Consider the following 23,381-nt stretch of genomic DNA (forward strand, 5'->3'; position numbering starts at 1 on the left):
AAAAAAAAAACACCAAAATGAGCCTCAATCTAATGTTAAAAATTGTTTTTCGGGTGAACTCCCGCTTTAAGCAGCCCCCATAAATTGGGGGTCGTCCTATACACTGGTATTAAATGTGCATTTTTAGTTAATTTGGGCCAAGCTGGCCCAAAACGAACATCTCCAATCTGTCAACCCACTGTATGTAAAGTAATACTGTATGTAGCTTTGGCTACATACAATATACAGCGCTCAGGGCCGGCCTTAGGCCTTTAGGCGCCCTGTGCGAGAAAGATTTACAGCGCCCCCTAGTGACCACGCCCCTCAGTAACCACACCCCTCCATAACCACGCCCCTCCATAACCACGCCCTTTCAGTGTCCACACCTTTCTCCAATACCGGCTCCATTTAAAGCCTTCCATTCCCAAAAAACAGATTACAAGCTATGATAAAAATACAACTTTTATTCACATAATAACGCCATCTATACTGTATATCACACGCTATAATAACACTGCCTATACTATAAATCACACGCTATAATAACGCCACATATAAAATAAATCGCATGGTATAATAACGCCTCTCCGACTCCTAACAAGGCAGGGACAGCCGCCACGCTGTCATTCCTGCAGAATCCGCCTGTGGCCTGGCTGTACCTAGAGCATTTGGCACCCGGGACGGATCCTATATCTGCCCCCCCCACAGTAAAATTTAAAATCCCACTGTGCCCCCTGCATCCTTCAATATCTCTGTCACTACTGTGTACCCCTCTCCACAACTGCACCTCTGGACCCCTTTACATTATACAACACCCTGCATCACTTTACAATTCACAGCCCCCCACAGCTCTAGACACCTATATGTTACACAGACACCCCCCTAACCGTTCTGGACCCCCTGCATGTCACACAGACCTCCCTACAGTCTCCCCCTACAGTGCAGGCCCATCCCCCTACAGTGCAAACCCCCCTTACAATACAGACCCACCCACACACAATACAGATCCCCCCACACACAATACAGATCCCCCCACACACACAATACAGACCCCCCCCCACAAACAATACAGATCCCCCCCACAATGCAGAACCCCCTCCCCCCTACAATACATAACCCCCTCCCCCCTACAGTACAGAACCCCCCCACAATACAGAACCCCCCCTCCCCTACAATACATACCCCCCCCCACAATGCAGAACCCCCCCACACACACAATACAGACCCCCCCCACAATGCAGAACCACACACAATACAGACCCCCCCCACACACACAATACAGACCCCCCCACAATGCAGAACCACACACAATACAGACCCCCCACACAATGCAGAACCCCCCCCCCCACACACACACACACACACACACACACACACACACACACACACACACACACAATACAGACTCCCCCACAATGCAGAACCCCCCCCCCCCCACACACACACAATACAGACCCCCCCACAATGCAGAACCCCCCCACACAATACAGACCCCCCCACAATGCAGACACAATACAGACCCCCCCCCCCACAATGCAGAACCACACACAATGCAGAACCCCCCCACACACACAATACAGACCCCCCCACAATGCAGAACCCCCCCCCCACACACAATGCAGAACCCCCCCCCCCCACAATCAATATAGATCACTTGAGCCACGTGCTGCACACACACAGCACAGGAAAAGGGGGAGGCGGCTGCACTCAGTGCACTGTGCTGGGCTGCCTGTGACTGAGACAGACAGTCACAGGCAGCTGAGACTCATCAGACCCGCGGCGCTGCAAAGGGATGGGGGATTATTGCTGCCGGGTCCAGGGTGTCGACGGACTTGCACCCTCCATGCCTGCTGTGTGTCTGGGGGGGCGCCGCCCGCGCGCCGCGCTGCGCCGCCAAATCTGACTGTGACCATCGGAATCTGTGCAGGTCGTCAGGCGCCCATGTTGCTATGGCGCCCTGAGCGACCGCACAACCCGCACACCGCAAAGGCCGGCCCTGACAGCGCTGAGCCAATCACAGCGAGCGATGCATTCTATTAATACAAAGCCTGCTTGGATTGGCTTTGAGAGTCAGAGGCACGGACTGATGTTACAACCTGTGCCAGTCCGAGCAGGCTTTGTATTCATTAATGGAATACATTGCTCGCTGTGATTGGCAGAGGTTGGAACATCATCAGCCCACGCCTCTCTGATTCTCAATGCTGTGATTGGCTAAGCACGGTATACTGAATGTTGCCGAAGCTACTGTACATTATGTGTACAGTACCACACATCCTGTGGGCTGACAGACTAGTCTGAAGTGGGTCGTCTTATACGGCGCATATAGCCCAAAAACAAAGTTTTAACTGGAGAATTAGGGGGTCGTCTTATACGCCTGCAATTATGATACTGCTTTCAGAGCGATCGTAGGATAATCTGATCATTCTATTAGTACACAGCTTTCGAGGGCCAATCCCAACGGTTAATGGGAAAATATCCAAGGAGACCAACACAACATTTTTTCTCATACAATACCAGATGAAATTATTTTCGTTCAACCTCTTGCTGACCACGCTAAAGCTGTATGATGGCTACAGCACGGCCAGGCAGTTCTTTAGAGGGTCGTCCTATGATGTCCTCTTGTAATTTGCGCCTGCTGCGCTGTGCTCTGTGATCGCTGTGTCCTCCTACCCAAGATCGGGTAAAGGGCCAATCAGTGGCTCTTTACCATGTGATCAGCTGTGTGCAAACACAAGCCAATTATCGGCACTCCTTTCTTCACTTTGACAGCATGAGGAGAGCCAATAACCGGCTTGTATGAAAGGGGCATCTTCAATGTTTAGTGGTGATTATATATTCGGAAATGGCGTTGGATTGCCCGTTCCATGCATTGCTGTTACTGAGCCTCGGATCACACAACTACTCCTGGGTCTGGGTATCGCCACTCCTCATGATTTGTCATTTCTTCAATACTTTGAATACATTGTTTGGTTTTAAATATGCAGCTCATGTGAGGAGCTCTTTTAAGATATTAATAAAAATTTATATTTTATACTAGAATGTTTTTGTTACTTTGGTTGGCTTCAAAAAGTCCAATTTAAAGAGTTGACACATTATAGAAATGATAGGAGATGGGCTAAGTGTCGCCCGGTTGGAGTTTTTTGCACTGTAAACTTGCGTGTTTTTCTGTAATCGCTTATTCATATATTCCCATTTTTTTTTTCTGTCAACATCTCGGCACAATAGGAGTGGAGCAGATCCTTGTCATAACCATCTTTGTTCTTTTTCTGCTGGCCCTGCCAAGGTTCCTTGTAGTGAATGCAGGGTGATTATCAGCACGGAGCCTTCTGCTTCTATGTTTGTGTCTTCCTGTTAGTAAGTGCTATCAATTGTATTGCAATACTCGGGAGAGTGTGGGATTTGGCAGCTGCTAAACATATTCAGGCTCATGGTTGTGCCCTCGTGCTTCATCCTCCTAGGCTTTGCTGAGAAATGCTAACCGGCTAATTTTGCTAGCTGTATACAGTGACGGGCTGTAAGCTGCACCAAACTCTGGTAAAAATCAGCTGTCAGTTTGTGTGGGGGTTGGATTTCAAGTACTTCTGAACACTGTGGCTTTTTATGATGCAGGTGTTGGTGTTCTATCGAGAAATGACCTCCGTTGAAAAATGCCCCGATAGATCTGCGCATGCGCAGTATCCAACGTCTCTCCAGCTGGCATGACGTCAACACAGCGAATGTGCAGATTGTCGGATTCATTTTTTGACAGGAGACAGTATACAATGGCCAGCATTCAAAGCCATGCAAACAGCGGAGGGATAATGTACTTGTCAAATGCTGCTAGGGGTGCAACGGATCTAAAAACTCAGATTGTCTCTCGGATCAGAGTCACGGATCGGATCATTTTTGGATCTGAAAAAAAAAGGACAAGACAAATAAGTCGGGGAGTGCAGGGGAGCTCACTTAGGCCGCCGCCAGGTGGAGCAAGATGGCCACCACTCCAGGAGCTAAGCCAACGCCGCTGCCTGTTCCAAGGCAGGTGTAGGCTGCGTATGTGCTGCGGGAGCGCTCTCAGGCACTCTGGGGAACGAACTCCAGGAAATCAGGGAGGCCAGGAAAGCTTGTTGCCACTGCCAGGTGGACCAAGATGGCCGCCGCTCCGGGAGCTAGGCTGAAGCCGCAGTCTTTTCTATGACCGTTACAGGACCGGGAGGCAGCTCATGCTACCTGCGTCCTACTCCAATCCACGGATCGCGTGTGTGCCTACCCGAAGGTGGTGTTCCATATGGATAACTGATCAATGATGATCTGTTACACCACTGACCATCTGTTGCGGGCAGGTTTTCCATGCATGTTTTGTCTTTGTTGGAGGGCAGGGTTTGGTGTGTTGAATGGTGTGTGTTGTCTAAGGGCGTGTTGCAACACACCAGTCCCGCAACTCAGAGGCTCAGTCTGACAGCTACGTTCGCCCGCTGTTTGCATAGTGTCGGAGAATGCCTCCGACAATCTGTGCATGCACTCTGTTGATGTCATGCCTGTTGATAAACATAGCTGGAGTGCCGTTTGGTATGCGCGTGCGCAGACCCATCGGAGGCATTTTTCGACATAGGGCATTTCTTGATAGAACAAGGAAGTGGGCATGCTTTTCTGCGCATTAAGATTAGGGCAGTCCTTTGATTTCAATGAGCGTGAAAAGCGCATAACTCCTTTTCAAAAATCTCACCGTAACAAAACATACATGTGCGTATACATATTGACATGCAAATTAGCGTGCGTCGCTAGAGATGTTGCTGCATAGGAGCAGCACAGTGGTTAAGGGCCCATGCACACCAGAAACCGCACACAGCTGCATGTTTTTGACTATGTGTTTACTTGCGTTTGATGCATGCTTGAGCGCTGTTTGCAGTGCATCTTTCATTGCGGTTTTTGGGCTTGGCTTAAAGGAGCATGGTGCGGCGCGTTTGTATCGCGTTCCCCCTGCATTTGCAGTGCAGAAAAATGCATCATGCTCCTAATTCATTTTTTTTTTTTTTTGACTGCGTAGCACTGCATTATGTGATCTATGCCCTTAGAAATACCTGGATTTTGGGCTGTTCAGTTTGAGTGCAGTTCAAAATGCATCCCACTGCGTTTGGTGTGAAAGAGCCCTAAGTGGTTAGCGCCTCCACCTGGCAGCACTAGGGTCATCGGTTTGAATCCCAAGCATGGCGCTACCTGCCTGGAGTTTGCATGTTTTCCCTGTGCCTGCATGCTGCATGGGTTTCCTCCGGGTACCCCGGTTTCCTCCCACACTCCAAATACATGCTGGTAGGTTAATTGACTCCTGTCAATTGGCCCTAGTATGTGTATGTATGAATGTGAGATGGGGATCTTGGATTGTAAGCTCCTTTAGGGCAGGGACTTGTGCAAATATACAGTATATGTAAATGCTGCATAAATTGATGCCGCTGTATAAGTGCCTATAATTTAAATAAAAATAAATATGTGGGGGTGCCATTAGGAAATATTGGCACAGCCCCACTGAATGGGGGAAAAACAAATCTGAACTGGAGCTGGGCTGTAAACTGACATCTTGCCATTAGCGTTTCAGATATGATTATGGAAATGTAGGGTGCTGGTAAATATCTCTAAAGCCTGAAATACAAGTTTTGGGAGGTGGGATTGGTTTGTTTCTAATCAGTCACAGGACATTATTCATATATTGTGTGTGAGAAATGATTTCCTGGTATATAATGCAAGCCGTCTGGTGTGTGTGCTGGGGTGGAGATACGTCTCTCCTTCTCATCACTGATGATATAAGGTTTTTTATTTACAATGTCGACTAGTTTTACCAGCTAAAGGGATTTTCTGTTTACAAGCTCCAACCTTAAAGCGAAACTTCAGTAATTTTTTAAACGTCCTATCTATTAAATCCTCTGCCCTTGTTGTTCTAACTTTGGATAGTAAAACATTTTTTTTTTTTCTGCCAATAAATACCTTATACAGCATACTTGCTGTTTCTTGTCTGGTAAAAAGCCTAGGCTTATGACATCATGCACAGTGCTCTTTAAATCTTGTGAGTTTACCAGAAAGGGAGGAGGGATGAGCCATAAGAGGTGCCAATGAGAGCTTCAGAGCTGGAGGTGTGTGTCTGTAAATCCAGGAAGTGAACAGGCAGTTGCTTCAGCTGCCCACAGTTAAAATGGATGCAGCCAGACTTGGTGGAGGGAGATTTCTGAAGCATAATTGGCAAGTACAGAGTCGCATTATATATAAGATATGCAAAGTGGTTGGAGGGAAGCCTCAGAATGGCAAAGAGGTTTTTATTACAAATTATGTGCCATAGGTCAATTAATTTCAGCTTGCCAGGAGATTTGTCCGTTATATCATTAGAGATTGTAGGGACCTGCAGAGAGCCACGGGAATCTGTCTTTTCTTCTAAAAGGCTCTCTGCCACCTACGGTATCTCACATTTAGCCTTGGTTCACATTGGTACGATTTGACATGTTAGGAAAAATGTAACGCTGCTTTTTTTTTTTTTTTTTTTAATCTCATGCTCTCAATGGTAGAGGAGAGATCTGGAGACTTATTGACAAGATGTCTCCTATAAAGAGGACCTGTCATCCCTTATTTCTATCACATTTCACATAAAATATATATATTAATATTATTATTATTATTATTATTATTATTATTATTATTATTTTTTTTTTATTGTGATAGGAATAAAAGTGAAATTTTTTAGAGCACCCCTATTCCTCACACTCCCGTGCACACATATGTAGGTTACGCACGCATATGTAAACTGTGTTTACACCACACATGAGGTATCGCCTTGAACGTTCGCAAGAACAATAATACCAGCGCTTGACCTCCTTAGCAACTCTACGCGTAACCTGTAAAAAAAAAAAAAAATATGTTGGTGTTGCCTATGGAGATTTAGAAGTATCAGTTTGTCTCCATTCCATGAGTGTGCACAATTTTAAAGCTGACTTTTTTTTTTTACCTTTTTTTACCTTTTTTAAAGTGGAGGTTCCATCAAAAATACAATTTCACTTTAAAGTGTAAATAAGACCTAAAAAAGAAAAAAAAAATGTTTACTCACCTTGAAATGCCTGTTGCTATGCGTTCCCACGAAATCTGTCTTCCTGTTCACCGAGGATCCTGATGTCGGCTCCCAGGATGCCATGCGCTTCCCCTGTGTTTCCGGGCTTGTTGATGTTTATGGGTTGCCATCACGACGGCGTTCACTTTCGCCGCCGCTCGTTGTGATGGCAACCCAAGTGTTTGATGGAGCGGCGCTGCAGTGCTATTGCGGACGCACGAGAATGGGGTGGGACGGGCAGCGTCATCCACAGTATTCCCGCAAGTAATTGCTTGTGGGCTTTACAATGCCCACAAGCAAAATGAGAACGATCTGGAGACAAGAATATAAAGTGTTCGTTTTGAATAACTCGGCGGAACTTTTTAAAATCGTAAGTGAGACTATATAAACATATAAAACGAGAGATGAAAGGAGATCTATTTAAAAATTGAAAAATGTAATGGGAACCCCGCTTTAACATCCATTTATTTGAATTTTTTTTTGGATACTTACCTAGATTATATATTGTGTGGGTTTGTTTTTTTATTTTTATTTTTTGTTTGCATTAAAATTTAATACTGTATTTTTATTTTTTACAAAAACTGCTTCTCAAATACTGTGTGACATAAATAAATTGAAACAACTGCCATTATATTCTCTGATCTCTGCTAAAAAAAAAAAAAATACATATGTTTGGGGGTTCGACGTAACTTTCTAGCAAAAAAAAAAAATACAGATTTTTACATGTCAACAAAATGTCAGAGGCCTGGTCTTCATGATGTAGTTATAATATATTTTAGAGTTTAGAATTTTGTTGAATTGATGGAGTGTGACGCTTTAGTGCGATTTTTCTGTGATATAGCTGCACATTAATGTGATTGAATACTACCATGCGTGTACAATGAATACAAAGGGTTTTGGTTGTAAAGAGATGAAACATCTAGGGAGCTGTGTACACAAGTTAAATTGCTCTTTGTGGTCAAACAGGCTGCACTCAAATTAACACTTCCTTTGCACGCCTGATAGGTTTCTGTATTAGGTGTTTGTAGCAAGTTTCTGGATTTGTTGTGTATTGCAGCCATGATAAGCCTGGCTAATTGGATAAGAATGACAGCTGCTAAAATGTATCCATTATATGTGACAACAGTAAGGAACATAGACGCATGCATATTTTGCAATGCTTTTTATTGTAACCAGTATACAGCCTGGTACTTTATTATATTATTTATCTATTTTTTTCATTCAACCCAGCGGGTTGAAAAACAATTGGAGCGCTTGGGAGAAGCCGCTGTACTAACTATTCCATTTTAGTACATCAACCTCTCCGTTCAGCTATTGCATTCTGACAGGGGGGGACACAGGGAGAGGTTCTGATTGGATGCCGATTGGCAGACATTTTTTTTTGGTCATGCCCTTTTGATGGAAGCTGGCCATACAGCTGTCTTTTGTTGGAACGGCCCCATTACACACAGGTCGAATGTTGGCTGGTTTCTATCGAACCGGCTGATGCCGCTTGACATTCGGCCTGTGTGTACGGCCATTAAGGCCACATTCACACTGGCAGAGTCTGCCAGCGGATCCACCAACTCAGCAGGGGATCTCTCTGCTACTGAGCAGGCGGATGACAGGTCTGTGTCTGCTCCGCTGATGCAGAACCGACACAGCTCGCTGTTCTCAATGGGCTGTCGGATGGGAACGCACTGCATGTCCATTTTTATGTGACTGATGTCCAATCCGCCACATGTCTGTTTTTAGAAGATCGATCTGCCAGTGTGACCTTGGAGTTGGTTTGTAATTATATAAGGGGCGTCCAGACCCGTTTGAGATTTAGAGATGAAGGTACAACCACTTTATGTTTTCAGGGTAAATGGGGATATTTTGTATTCAGGTTTTGTTACTTTTGTTGTTCTAGGAATGTGCCTAAGTTCACGATCAAATGTTGGAGACCTTTCCATCAGGACTAATCATTTCAACCAAAATCTCCTCATAAAAATATAATGTATGTGCATTTAAAGTGTTCACCTTTCCAGAAAAAATGAAAAGGTGAGCCAGCATCCTACTACCCCCCCCCCCCCCCCGCTACCCCATAGTCTCTGCTGCACTTACCTCAGTGGATGATTCAGGTTGGCAGCCTGCGCAGCCCGGTGCAGCAGTCCTGGGATTTGAAAACCATGCCGTTTTTCATCTTTCATTCGGGATGTCGCAATGAATCATTGTGGTTCTGACTGGTCTGTGTGTTACCATTTGTTACTGCAACACATAATAGTGCATTGCAGTGCCATGCATTTTGGTAGGTAGCACAGCACAATGTACTTGTGTTTTATTCACATACTAATACGTTGGCGCATGCCTCTCCATAGGCTGCCCCTCTTCAGTCTATCATGAATGCTGCTGCCAGACATATCCACCTTACCAACCGCTCAGTGTCTGCCAACCCTCTCCTCCAATCCCTACACTGGCTCCTGACCACCCAGCGAATTAAATTCAAAATACTAACCACAATTGACAAAGCCATCCACAACTCTGCCCCGAGCTACATCACCAATCTTGTCTCCAAACATATCCCAAACCGTCCTGCTCTTCTCAAGACCTCCTACTCTCAATCTCTCTCCCGTCTCCTCCTCCCATGCTCATCTCCAGGGTTTCTCCAGAGCCTCTCCCATCTTCTGGAACTTACTAACTCAACCTGTCCGGCTATTCCCAACTCTTGCTACCTTCAGGCGATCCCTGAAAACTCACCTCTTCAGGGAAGCCTATCGCGTTTCCAACTAATCTTTTAATCTGATGGAAGTGGCCATCAGCTCATTCCCCACAGTTACAACCTTTTGTACCACCTAGATTGTAAGCTCTTCTGAGCAGGGCCCTCTTAATCTTCTTGTATTTTAATGTATTATAACTGTGCTGTCTCCCTTTTTTATATTGTAAAGCGCTGTCTAAACTGTTGGCGCTATGTAAATCCTGGGAAAAAGGTGTATAATACTGCGCTGTCAATTGAACTAATCATATAAATAAAAATTGGGTGTTAGGCCCCTTCCACACGGGGCGGATCAGTAATGATCCGCCTCCGTATGCTCCGTTTGCTCAGCAGGGACCGCCCTGTCTTTTCTCTGCTCTCCCCTATGGGGGGATCGGATGAACGCGGACCGTATGTCCACGTTCATCCGATCCGCAGACGGAAGGGAAAAATAGGGTTTTCTTCTGTCTGCAAAATTGGATCTTTGCGGAGGCAGACGAGATCGGGTGTCAGCGGATGTTCATCCGCTGACACCCGCGATCTCATAGGGACTAATGTATGTCCATTTTTTTTCATCCGCAAACGGATGGATGAAAAAGCGGACATACGGTCCGCACGTGTGAAAGGGGCCTAATGGGAAAATATGCTGCAACTATAAATGTGAGACACACGCACAATATGAAGACCTGTAAAAAAGGGAGGAAGTAGAGAGACATTACTGGAAGTGGCAGCAGAGGAGGCCATGAGCACATTATGATCCTGTGAGAGTGGTTGAGGACAGATTTACAGATCGAGTGGAGACATCTGACAGAGCCACACAGAGATCCAGGCTGGGGGTAAAGGCCATCCGTGAACATAGATCTCTAGTTGGGATCATATCTTCTAGTAAGTGGCAGTTGTTTTGGAGGTGGAGGATACGTTTTCTATCATACAGCACTGTTCTTCGGTGTCTTGTGGTTTGATGTCACCAACCTGCTCTTAGGGGGACTTTACAATACCAACATACTGGCATCTATTTTTGAAATACAGTTTGCTCAACATTTAACCTGTTGACCATTTATTGGGACTGCTTGGACTATTCCTTTGCATCTGTGCAGTGATTGGTGCCACAGTTTTGATATGGGGTGCTTTTTTTTTTTTTTTTTTATTAAATTTTTTATTTTGCATTCATCTTTTTTTCATTTTCACTCTGAGCATTGTTGTTGTTAATGAATAATTTCAACAGCACCAAGCTCATTAGGATACAGCTATATAAATCCTGAATAATAATAATAATAATAATAATAATGTCTGATTTTCAATCTCTTAGGGCAGGGGTGGCAAACCAGTGGCCCGGGGGCCACATGTGGCCCGCGACCTCCTGCTCTGGAAGGACGGGTTGGCAAGCAAAGATCACAGGTTGCCGACCTGCCATACCACAGCATCAGTGTTGTGACGTGAAGCTGGTGGTAAAGGAAGAAAGCAGCTACGTAGCAGAGCCCAATAAGCTGAAGCTTCCTCTACAGTGCCGGCTTTTGCCACAGGCGGAGTCTATGGCAAAGTTCAGCTAACCCCCAGGATAGACACAGCTGCACTCGCGGTAAACCGCAGCACATCAGTGTGAAAGCAGTCTTAGGCCATTTTCACGCGATCAGCCCGACCAAATGGAACCCTCAATTCACCTCTACAGAGCGACAGATGTCCGTTTGCCCCTGCCTACTTCAAATCCGAAAAACATTTGTCCCCTTCCATCTGGGCGGATCAGAGGGCCTATAGAGTAGTCGTGACCTGTCATCCGTCCGCTCTGCTCATTGTGGCCTGTGACTGGTTACAAAGTTGCATTAGTGGCCCTCGCTCTTCAAAAGGTTGGGCGCACCCGGCCTTGGGGTATGTTTGGCAGCTCATTCAAAATCATTGGGCTGCCTTAGCACAATGCATAGTAACACAAGGATACTGTGTGTGTGTGTGTGTGTGTGTGTGTGTGTGTGTGTGTGTAACGCAACACATTAGTTGTGAATGGGCTCTAACTGTAGTAGAGAAAGCTGGGCTTAGAATGTGGTTGGCTGTCTGACTCGGGTGTTTGCATTAGTAAAGCAGCTGAGCAAAATGTAAACCTTATGTTCCAGTTATGTTGGCACTAAAAAACAGATTCTGATGTACAATACAATCTTCTTTATGGAAAATCACTGTAATATATGTACATACAGAATATGAAGCTTCTGGTGGTTTGTGGGGGGCATTTCCTTTAGACTAACTTCCTGTTCCGAAGAGCTGCATCATGCTGTGTCTTTCAGTAGCTTCCTATTATAAAGCTATTTCAAGAACTTAGAGCTGCAAGACCTTGTTATTTCACTTCTGTGTTGAGGATAATGTCTAACACTCATTATTGGTTCTATGGAAGTATATGACTTTTATAAAAAAATAAAGTGGCATGCCTGGTAAGATCTGCATGATACAAAGAAATCGTGGTGAAGACAGTATGCACACTGTAGCTTACTGAGATTTTTGTCTCTATGCACACTGGGCATTTAGCCCCGGTGTATGAGGCTCTGGCATTTTACCCCCTCTCATAGGGCACAGGTGCTCTACCAAGCTCCATTGCCAGCGACCTGTCAAAATCTGAGAGGCTGACAGCTGCTGTAGTTGGACGGTGCGCCCAGCTGTACTTGCCCTTGGGGTGTAATGTGCCCATGTATGAATTCCTCAAAGGCAGACTTCATTGCTGGGCATTCGTCCTTGGGCATGTATTGTGCTAAACATTCATACAGCTAGGTGTCTCGTGTAGCTGCAGGAGCTGTCGGCCTTTTGTATTTGTCAGGCTACTGGCAGCTGGGCTGGACGAGGCACCTATGCCCTCCACTTGTGGCTAAACGCTGGAGCACCACGCTCTGGGGCTAAATGTGCATAGAGTAGAGGATATAATAAACAATATAATAATCAGGCTTTTTTTCATGTATTTTACCTGGTAATCTTTCAACCATCCCTTGACTGCATTTACTCTTTCACTGTATATGTATAGGGGAGCGAGCCTTGGTTGTCACCCAGGCTGCCTTCCTGATTTAGATTACAAATGGGGTCTTCATTTATCTCCTTTACATAGGGGGAAAGCTAATAGTTTACAACCAATGGCTTTGCTGCAACTGTTCAGCTCATAGTAGTGATAATGACCCTGCCAAGAACAGATCTGTGATTGGACAATAAAGAAGCAGTAGCAGATTGATAGACTTATCTCTATTCTCTCTCCTATTGCTATAGGGTGTTCTTCTGAACAAATGTGCATACAGCAGACTGTCATCGGATTTTTAGGCAGCCTCTGAATTCCGACCTTTGCCTCTTTCTCTGTCCTTTAACCAGGGCATTACAGGAGGGCTAATGGGAAGATTCCAGTTGCATGAATGTTAAGCACAAGTAAGATACATTTTTGTATAGAATAGGGAAGATTAGAACCTTTGAAAAGTTATTTGCATTTCCATTGAAGTTTTGGAACACCGTTATATGGACCTAACTTCCTGTGCTGGTGACAACCCGAGCAGGTTAATATAGTAACTTTCTTGCTTGACTTATGAACATGTGCATTTTTTTTTCTTCCAGGTTTGGATCTGTGGCTGATGGGCAGGGAGTGGCACTGAATGCTTGCTGCGGAGCTCTCGCAAGCACGCTGGGATGTTGCGTCAGAACGGCGGAGGTAACAGGCGTGCTTTTGGATTTTCACGGTTTTCTACCTCAAATTTTTTTACCATCACAAACGCATCAAACTGGGGAATGGGGCGGAGCACCAAAAGCAACTCGCTGAGTAGCATCAGTACAAATTCGGATGGCTATGACAGCTCTGTGGTGGATCCCGAGTACATCATGCAGTTGGTGAATGACGTCAGGAGGTTTTCCGATGTTCTTCTGTATCTCAAAGAAGCCTTTGTATCTCCAGGTGAGTCTTGACCTCTAGACTGCTAACTCTTCTTTTGGAGGTTGTATACTGTGGTAAGGATTGTTTCTCTTTGTCCTGGAACCTTTCTTTTTTCGAGGTGTATTCTTCTTTTGTGTACTTTCTGTCATTTGTTGTCTTAAAAGCAAGTTTTTTTTTTTAAAAATGCGCTAAGGCGCGTTCCACCTGTGGCTCTCCAGCTGTTGAGAAACGACATGTCCCGTTTAATGATTGCCAAACACGGTTCTATTTTCACTGGCTGAACAGAAATAAATCGATTGATTTCCCCATTGAGAATTCTCCACTGCTCGTATTCTTGTACCTGAGGCACTGCAGTCATCGGTTGATTATTTCCTACTGCTGTACACTGTTTTTTTTAATTTTTTTTTAGATTGTGGAGATGAATGGTTTTGGCCAGGCCACCCATGGCTCGATTTATTTTATTTTTTGGAGGGGGGGGGGGTTGTAGAATCAGTAAAAATTATACACAAAGGGGCAGATCCACAAAGAGAGTACGCCGGCGTATCTAGTGATATGCCGGCGTACTTTCAAATTTCCTGCGTCGTATCTTTGTTTTGAATCCTCTAAACAAGATACGATGGCATCTGGGTTAGATGTTCTTGGATGCAATTCTTCAGCGGCCGCTGGGTGGCGTTCCCGTCGTATTCCCTGTCGAGTATGCAAATTAGCTATTTCCGACGATCCACGAACGTACGAGCGGCCATCGCATTCTTTTACGTCGTTTCCATTCGGCTTTTTTCAGCGTATAGTTAAAGCTGCTATTTGGTGGCGTACGCAATGTTAAGTATGGCCGTCGTTCCCGCCTCGAATTTGAAATTTTTTTGTTTGCGCAAGTCGTCCGTGAATGGGGCTGGACGCAATTTCCACGTCAAAACAATGACGTCATTTAGCGCAATGCATGGCGGGAAATTTAGGGACGGCGCATGCGCAGTTCGTTCGGCGCGGGGACGCGCTTCATTTAAATGAAACACGCCCCCTACTTGCCGATTTGAATTGGGCGCTGTTACGCCGCGAGAGATACACTACGCCGCAACTTACGGCGCAAATTCTTTGTGGATTCAAAGCTTCCAAAGGTAAGTTACAGCGGCGTAGCGTATCTCACATACACTGCGCCCATGCAATTGTATGTGAATCTGCCCCATAAAGTTAATATATAACCCTTGTTAGGGTTACTGCTTTTAAAAGTGTGAGTGGGTGGCACTAGATCTATACTGTTAGTCTCAAATTGAAAGTGCATGTTTGTGGGCTGATACCACAATGGGCGCTGCGTGCTGGATCCACAAAGAACAATGGTGTCCCACTACTTCGCTCCTTGACATCGTACCTGTTCTGTATCCATCCACCACTGTGCCTGTCTGTAGGAGCGCTGGTTCTCTTCCCTTCTCCTTCTCCTTCTTCTCCTTCTCCTCCTTCTCCTTCTCCTCCTTCTCCTCCTTCCTCTTCTCCTTCTCCTTCTCCTCCTTCTCCTTCTCCTTCTCCTTCTCCTTCTCCTTCTCCTTCTCCTTCTCCTTCTCCTTCTCCTTCTCCTTCTCCTTCTCCTTCTCCTTCTCCTTCTCCTCCTTCTCCTTCTCCTTCTCCTTCTCCTTCTCCTTCTCCTTCTCCTTCTCTTTCCTTTCTCTCTCTCTCCCTCTCTCATCCACAGGCTCAGAGAAAGCAGCAGGAGCTATTGGCAGAAGACTGCAGCCTGAATAAATGTAAAAGAGACCTGGCACATTTAATTGGTGGCAATTTATTTTTATTATGCACATGTACAAAACTTTTATTAGGCCTTTTTTTTTTTTCAGCTTTAACAATAGGTGAACAGAAAGGCAGGCCCCTTTTAACCTGATGCACTTTTTTCTGCAGCTGTAAAGCACACCAAAAATACAATAAAAATAAGAACCTTTTAAACCTTATGAAACTCTTCACACCAGTGTACTGCCGGTATGGTACATTTTGAAAAGTCCTGAATGCTGCATCTTTGGTGCCCTGTTTCAAAAACGCATCTCTTTGAATTCTTTAGGAAATGCACTCGCCGTGCTTTTTATTTTTATTTTCATTTTTCATCACATGTCCAAGTTTCAGAGGTGCATGTTGGGATGCAGGAATACAGAAAATGCACCAAAAATGTATTGCAAATGCATACCGTGTTTTTAAGCGCACCAGTGAGAAAGGGCCCTCCGTTTTCTTTTGGTTATTATACAGCACTGCAGTATACATGTATCCTATGTATTTTCCAGTGTAATTCTTTTTACAGGACTCTAAATATTGGTTATTTAGTTAAGTGTCTGTAACAAAGTGTTTGTGCCACTGCTGTCAGCCCAAGAATGCTTTGTCTTTGATGTCGAAGTAAAAGGTTTTGGTGTGAAACCATTAGTACTTCAGACCCATACTCCAGCCCGTAGCTTTTTGTAATGGAAATAGCTAGGCATGAAGAGAATGTCTTTTCTCTTTTTTTGCCTTGAACATGGTAAATGAGGGGCCTTTATGCCTGTGACTGCTCTGAGAAAAAACCTTTTCCATATTGATTTTTAAATGTGTGTTGCTGGCTGAAATTTCCTACTGTGTTCTCAAATACAGGATGCATTTATTTCTGTCACGTTAATTACATGTAAGATTAAACATGAAGTCTCGTTTGGTAACTTCATAATCCATGGAATTTGGCAGGCATGCATATACTTTTAATAGAGTATATTAGAATAATAATCTCATACAGTTTACTTGTGGTAGGATTGCACTTTTTTCTTTCTTTTTTCTTTTATGCACGTAGAGGTGAACTACTATCAAACTTGATTTTTAAATGTGTTTAAATTGGTTGTAAAGGCATGGCATTTTTTACTTTAATGCATTTGCTGCACTAAGGTAAAATCGCCACCTTACCCACGGCTTGACAAATTTGCTTGGGATCTAGGAGTCAGCTCGGAGACAGGACACCCCAGCTGTGCCGCGCCAAGTCGCTAATTGTCAAATGCGACCTGGCGCCCGGGGTTTGTCGAGCCCTGACCTAACCACCACAAAATACTTACCTGGGCCTTCACTTGATCCAGCAATGTGCCCATCTGTAGTGGCTCTTCTCTCTGTGCATTTACTGGACAGAGGGGCAGCAGTTGAAGCCATTGGCTAATGATTCTGCCAATAAAATCCTGAGAGGTGGGTGGGGCAGAGCTGCGATGTGTGTATCTGTAGATGCACAGAGCCCGCCTCAAGAGCAAGCTTGCACGTGTGCCCCAGTAGGAAGCGGCTTTATGTGGTGGCGCATGAAAGAGCCAGGAGCACCAGTGAGGAACCCTAGAAGTAGAGGTTCAGGGGCGCTCTGGGCAATATCCTTGCACATGGCAGGCGAGCATAACATGCCTGTTATTTAAAAAATGTTGTTTTGCCTTTACAACCTTTTTTAAAGATTAATACATGGAGCAAAACCTACACACTTGGTGATAGGAAATGCCTGGATGAAAAACCTTTGTACTCTAGTCCACTCCACCTCCTGTTTTTTTGTAATATAGTGGATATATCCTTTTTAAAGCTGTTCCCGAACACACCAACTGCAGAGTCTTTGTTGTCTTTTTTTTTATATTTAGAAGATCTAGTTAAAGTGATTGTAAACGTAATTAAAAATATTACTGTCATACTTGTATGCTCTCTATAATGGTTTTGCACAGAGCGTCCCTTATTCGCCTGTCTGGGGTCCCCTGGCACTTGCTATGGTGGCACACATGCAGGCTTGATCCCAAACCGCGCTCTGTGTCCAGACACCCAGCACAGTTCTGCCCAGAGACCTTTCACTGTCTCGAAATCAGGCTCAGGGGGGTGGTGAAATGCTCCCCTGCATTGGTGGTCAGTGAGAGGGGTGCCCATATGCTTTGTACACATGACCAGTTTCCTTGTCGGAGAAAACTGCTATGATGGCTTTTGGCCGGGAAAACCGGCCATGTGTATGCTCCATCAGAGTTTTCCCGACGGGAAAACCGGCCATGTGTATGCTCCATCACAGTTTTCCCGACAGGAAAACCGCCGGGAATTCCCGGCGGGAAATATTAGAAAATGTTCTCGTGTTTTTTTTTTTTTTTTTTTTTTTCAGGATTCCCAGCGGTTTTTAAGCTGGCAGTTTACCTATGGGGAAAACCTGCGATGGAGCATACACATGGCCGGGGGTTTCCCGACCAAAGCGCTCATGTCCGTTTTCCTGCCGGGTAACCTGGCCGTGTGTAGGGGGGAAAAAGCTACCGAGCAGGTTCTCTGCTTTCCCCTCAGTTTTCCCGGTGGACTTTGTACCCCCGGGAAAACCGATTGTGTGTACAAGTCATTAGATTTATCTGTCAGCAGGACAGATCCTCCATTAGGTTAGGAATTGTACAATTTTCTGATTGTGTGTACCGGGCAATAGAGAAAAGGTACAATGTATCTCTCGATTCTTTTAGATCATAGGGATGAACTTCGGTCTGTTAAAGAAGTCCGTTTAACCACTTAGAGGAGTTCCATCGGCTTGGGTGCAGGTGCCGTCATTGCAACTAAGGGAAACTGGTAGTGGAGCCTTCAGGCTTCACAGCCGGTTTCCTTCTGCGCATGTGTAAGATGCGCGGTGCTTGGTAAATGGCTTTGTTGTCTTCTGGGACACACAGTTCCCAGAAGGCAGCAGGGGGAATGAGGAGAGGCAGAAGAGGAAATTACGTACCTTGTCACTGTGAGGCTGGGGCGAAGGTACACATTTTGTATAATATAATATTCAAAAATGAGGGGTCTTAAGTTTTAAGACCATGTATTAACGTTGGGTTGAACTCTGCTTTAAAGACTTAAGGCCCATACACGGGATCGGAGTTTCCGACAGAATTTGTGATGGCAGGCTGTTGTCGGAAAATCCGACCGTTTGTATGCTCCATCGGACAATTGTTGGATTTTCCGCCAACAAATGTTGGATAGAATGCTTTAAAATTTTCCGACAACAAATGTGTGTTGTCGGATTATGCGATCGTGTGTAAAGAAGTCCTTTGGACAAAAGTTGAAAGTACAAACACGCATGCTCAGAAGCAATGCTAACAATAACACAAAATTAGCAGAAGTTGCCCAAAGGGTGGTGCTAAAGAGCTGAAAAAACACTTTGTTTTGTGTTTGTTGGCCGACAATTCTTTGCTGTTTTTGTATGCAAGACAAGTTCATGACCAACACACTTCAGACCAAAGTCCTACGCTTTGTCTGCAGAAAATCTGATCGTGTGTACCAGGCTTAAGCCTTTTTCTGAAGCTTGTTGCTTACAAGTTTAAAATCTGTATTTTCTGCTAGAAAATTACTTAAAACCCCCAAACATTATATACTTTTTTTTTTTTTTTGGCAGAGACCCTAGAGAATAAAATCGCGATCATTTGCAATATTTTGTCACACTGTATTTGCACAGCAGTCTTTCAAATCCAATTTTTTGGAAAAATTGCACTTCAATTAATTAAAAAAAAAAATAAACAGTAAAGTTAGCCCAATTTTTTTTTTTTTTTTTTTTGTATGTCAAAGATACCTTTCACATTTATACAAAAAAAAAAAATTGGAATCGTGATCTTTATTCTAAGCAAAAAAAAAAAATATTGTGATTCTCATTTTATCCAGAATCGTGCAACTCTATCTCTTATATTAATGGTCAAAGGTCCCTCAACATTGACTCTGGCTAGTAACAATGTTCTAACTAACAGGTATCAGATGGGAAATCTATTGGCTACAGCTCAAGGAATCCCAAGCAACCTCTGGCGGTAGCCTAGGGTTGCATGAAACAATGGTTGGGAAAAGCTGAACTAAAGGCTTAAAGTGTTAATAAACCCACAACACTAAAAGCATTCTGTATATGCAATAAAAGCATGCTTGTTCTATTCACTGTGGGATTGTGCGCATTGCATAAAAAGTTTTTTTGATCCTTTTTCTGATCCTCCCCTTCTTCCGTTGTCCCCAATCCATCTCCTGGGAGGGTGCATGTGATCAGCACAGGGCCAATCAGCACTGTCCAAGCAGAGGGTCAGGGGTCCTGCAGCCTCATGGGATAATGGGGTGAGAATAAAAACTCCTCTTCCTACAAGCTTTAACCAGTGCTCAGCCAGACACTGTAAAAGTCACAAGACTACTTTACTGCTGATGAGAAAAAGTACTGTATTAGCAGTTATAGATCCTAGATTTATTGTATTTCCATGTACTGTGGTAGACCAGATATATAGTGAATGCAGGCTCCTGGGTTTAGTAACACTTTAAAGGCACCAATTGGATCCAAACCTGCGTTGATTGCGATTTTATAAAAGATGAAGAGAATTTGGGCTGTACGGGTTCCGGAGGTGCATTTCAGGAAACTTGTGCATACAAGCTGGTTACAAATGATTACAGAAAACTATGTTGAGTTGATTTTCTCATCTTGGCACTGGTGCAGTGTTTACATACTGAACAGCATTAGTATTTTCGGACTGGTTTTACTGGTTGCCTGCACTTGCTCTTTAATCACCAGTAGCTGCTGGTATTTTTATCTTTTGAGTGACCCTAAATTTTGACATTGCCTGTTTCCTGCAGTCTCTTTTCTCACTTGGTCCACTACAGCCTAGCTTACTCAGAGCATGAAAGAGAAGGTACACAGCACCAAAAAGTAGACGCTTCAATGTAATCAGTTTCATTGTTTTTGGATAGTGTTAGCAGACTATTGATTGTATTCTGAAGACAATGGACGTGGCTTTTGCTGTGTTGAGCCTGTTGAGCTATGCCTTTTGAACATATGTTTTTGTTATTTGTACAGGAACCTGACATGTGCAAAGCTAAAGGCATTCTAAGCATTTGTGGTCAACTGTCAGCACTATTTCACAAACAAAGGCATATCTGCAAGACCATTTTTATATGCAGATTTTGCATGTGTATTTGACTGATCTGATACAGTTTTGTTGGTTGTGGGCAGATTTATAAAAATAAAAAAAAATCCAGTGGTAGGTGCATTTAAAAAAAAAAAAAAGAAATCCCATCATACTGCCATGGCTAATACAAAACGAATGATGCTGTGCTGCTCTTATTTTGCAGCCAATGGCATGCTGCTCTCCTGATTTTGCAGCCGATGGCGTGCTGCTCTCCTGATTCTGCCGCCGATAGCGTGCTGCTCTCCTGATTCTGCCGCCGATGGCGTGCTGCTCTCCTGATTCTGCCGCCGATGGCGTGCTTCTCTCCTGATTCTGCCGCCGATGGCGTGCTTCTCTCCTGATTCTGCAGCCGATGGCGTGCTTCTCTCCTGATTCTGCAGCCGATGGCGTGCTGCTCTCCTGATTCTGCAGCCAATGGCGTGCTGCTCTCCTGATTCTGCAGCCGATGGCGTGCTGCTCTCCTGATTCTGCAGCCGATGGCGTGCTGCTCTCCTGATTCTGCAGCTAAATTTAAATGATATACAATTAACATGAATAGTCGTCTGCATAAAATATTATATAATTGATAAAAAAATACATTTTGTACAATGGGCAAATGCTTTGCTTATCTTCTATAAGCAATGGAACCCTCATTATTACAATACATGGTCAATATTGTGGTGATACGTGGTGTTTTTCATCTACACAGTGCTGGTGGACTAGTTATTCATTTTTTTAAAGGGAGCGAGACCTGATATATAATGGTATATAACTTATAAATATGACCGCCAACTGACCCTTCTTAAAGGTTATCTGCATGCTCGCTCTTTTGTGTACAATCTAGAGTGCATGTAACAAGAGGACGGGACTGGTTCAACCTGTTCTTTTGCCCTTGACCAGTAAACTAGTCTTATGCTGCAGAAGCTCTGCCAAGGCTTATTATAATGTGAATTTTACCTTGGTATGTTTGTTTAGGGACCCAAGAGCTTATATTTGATTCATACTTGTGGATAGAGACCTGCTGCTTGCGTAATATATTTTTATTTTTTATTTTATTTTTAGATGGATGAAACAATGCAGTTGATGGTTATTGTACTCCTTCTTCTTTTTTTTTTTTTTGCCTTTGCCCAATTAGGAATGGCAGATATTCTTAAATATATGGCTGCTCCATTTTAGTAGCAGTGAAAAGGATTGACAAATGCTTAGAGTTGAGACTAGCGGTTCTCATAGAAGGTCGCTGGTTTGGCATCTCTTCAATTGAGAAAATGAATGAATTTGCACAACGCATATATTGTACATTCACACCAGTCCCTGCCCTCTAGCTGCTTACAATCTAAGGTCCATAACTCGCATTCATACATACACATCCTAGGGCCAATATAGCCAGGAGACAACCCACCAGCATGTCTTTGAAGTGTGGGAGGAAACCTGAGTAACTGGAGGAAACCCATGCAGGCACAGGGAGAGCATGTAAACTTCAGGCAGGTAGTGCCGTGGTGGGGATTCGAACCAGCGACCCCAGTGATTGATTATTGCCAATTTATGTTTACAGTGTTTTTAGCCAGAGTTCCGCCTAAGAGCTGGTTCACACAGGGGCGACTCAGCCGCCTGACAAGTCGCGCTCAGCTCTATTCAATAGAATCGTTCTAATAGCAGCGACGCTCCGACTTAGAAAAAGGTTCTTGTACGACTTTGGGGGCGACTTGCATTGACTTCAATACAGACGTCATTTTGCAAGTCGCCTCTCAAGTCGTCTTGAGATTGCTTTGCCGAGTCGCCCCCACATTTGTGCCACCCCTGTGTGAACCGGCTTTTAAAGATTCTGTTGGGGGTTTTTTTCTGTCTGTGTTCTAGGGCAGCACCTGGTGGCAGTAACAGTATGTCACCCCAAAGCTGTCACCTGTGCAGTAAGTGATGGTGAATGTTCCCATGGGGAGACAGCCGTAAAAATATTGCAGTAGTCCTAATCTTTCTATACATTAAAAAATAAATAAAAATGATGTGCTTCCACTTATGCTATCCACAAAAAAAAAGCTCCGCTTTAATCTAAAGGAGAAGTCCAGCCTGAGCTGGGTTGGCTGGGCTTCTCCTAGGGGTCACAGGAATGCAATTGGTTTTGCACTCCTGTGACCCATTTTCAGCATAGAGCGGTCTGAAGTTTGCTCTCTGCTAACGTCACTGGAATCGGTCCAGGCACAGCGTCATCCCGACAAAGTCTAGATCCGCCAGGTGCTTGGACTGAGAGAACCGCTGAGAGAATGAGACGGCCACTCCCCGCCCCTCCACAGCTCAAGTGCTTCAATAAGTGGGGAGGAGCAGAGCAGGAGAGCTGCTGATTGACAGGCAGCAGCTCTCTGCTCGGGGATCTGAGAGAACCAAGCTATGACGATGTTCGATGGCTCAGTCCTCAGTGTAGAGGCGGTGGGGGACAGATGCACCTAGGCAAGTATAATGGATACAAAAAAAAAGTACTTCTCTTTTAAACAATTTTATGTTGCTTCCTCAAGTTTACCAGAATATGTTACTACATACTTTTTGCAGAAGTTATGAAAAAGCAGTACATTTATGGCAAACTTGAGGGAGCTACAGAAAGTTATTTTCTTCTGCACACAGTTCAGCTCTGAATACGACAAATTGTACTATACAAGTACGTAAGCCAAGTTCCAATCTATTGTATGGTAACTGCAGCATGTAGGATGCTAATAGAATGCATTTCAAATTCTTTTCATGTAAATCTTTCATTTTCTACGGATTGAGAGGCTTTAGTGTCCGAACTTGGGGATTTAGAAGGAATTCATGGTAAATAAAGTTATGACATGGACCAAAGCTAAATATGGCACATCAAAGAGTGGTTGTTTAGCACAAAAATATTTGTGCGAGTTT

At 44.3% G+C, this 23,381-nt stretch overlaps 1 protein-coding gene across 1 annotated transcript in view; it reads left to right on the forward strand.

The window, feature by feature from the left end:
- ARHGAP29 (Rho GTPase activating protein 29) overlaps window positions 1-23,381 on the forward strand; it is a 211,479-nt gene that overhangs the window by 23,264 nt on the left and 164,834 nt on the right. Inside the window, exon 2 of the mRNA XM_040359991.1 lies at window positions 13,326-13,659. Coding sequence (XP_040215925.1) covers window positions 13,398-13,659 — 262 coding nt within the window. The 5' untranslated portion in view covers window positions 13,326-13,397. The remainder of the gene's footprint in view (window positions 1-13,325; window positions 13,660-23,381) is intronic.

Source organism: Rana temporaria, chromosome 7 (genome assembly GCF_905171775.1).
Source record: "Rana temporaria chromosome 7, aRanTem1.1, whole genome shotgun sequence".
Classification (NCBI taxonomy): domain Eukaryota; kingdom Metazoa; phylum Chordata; class Amphibia; order Anura; family Ranidae; genus Rana; species Rana temporaria.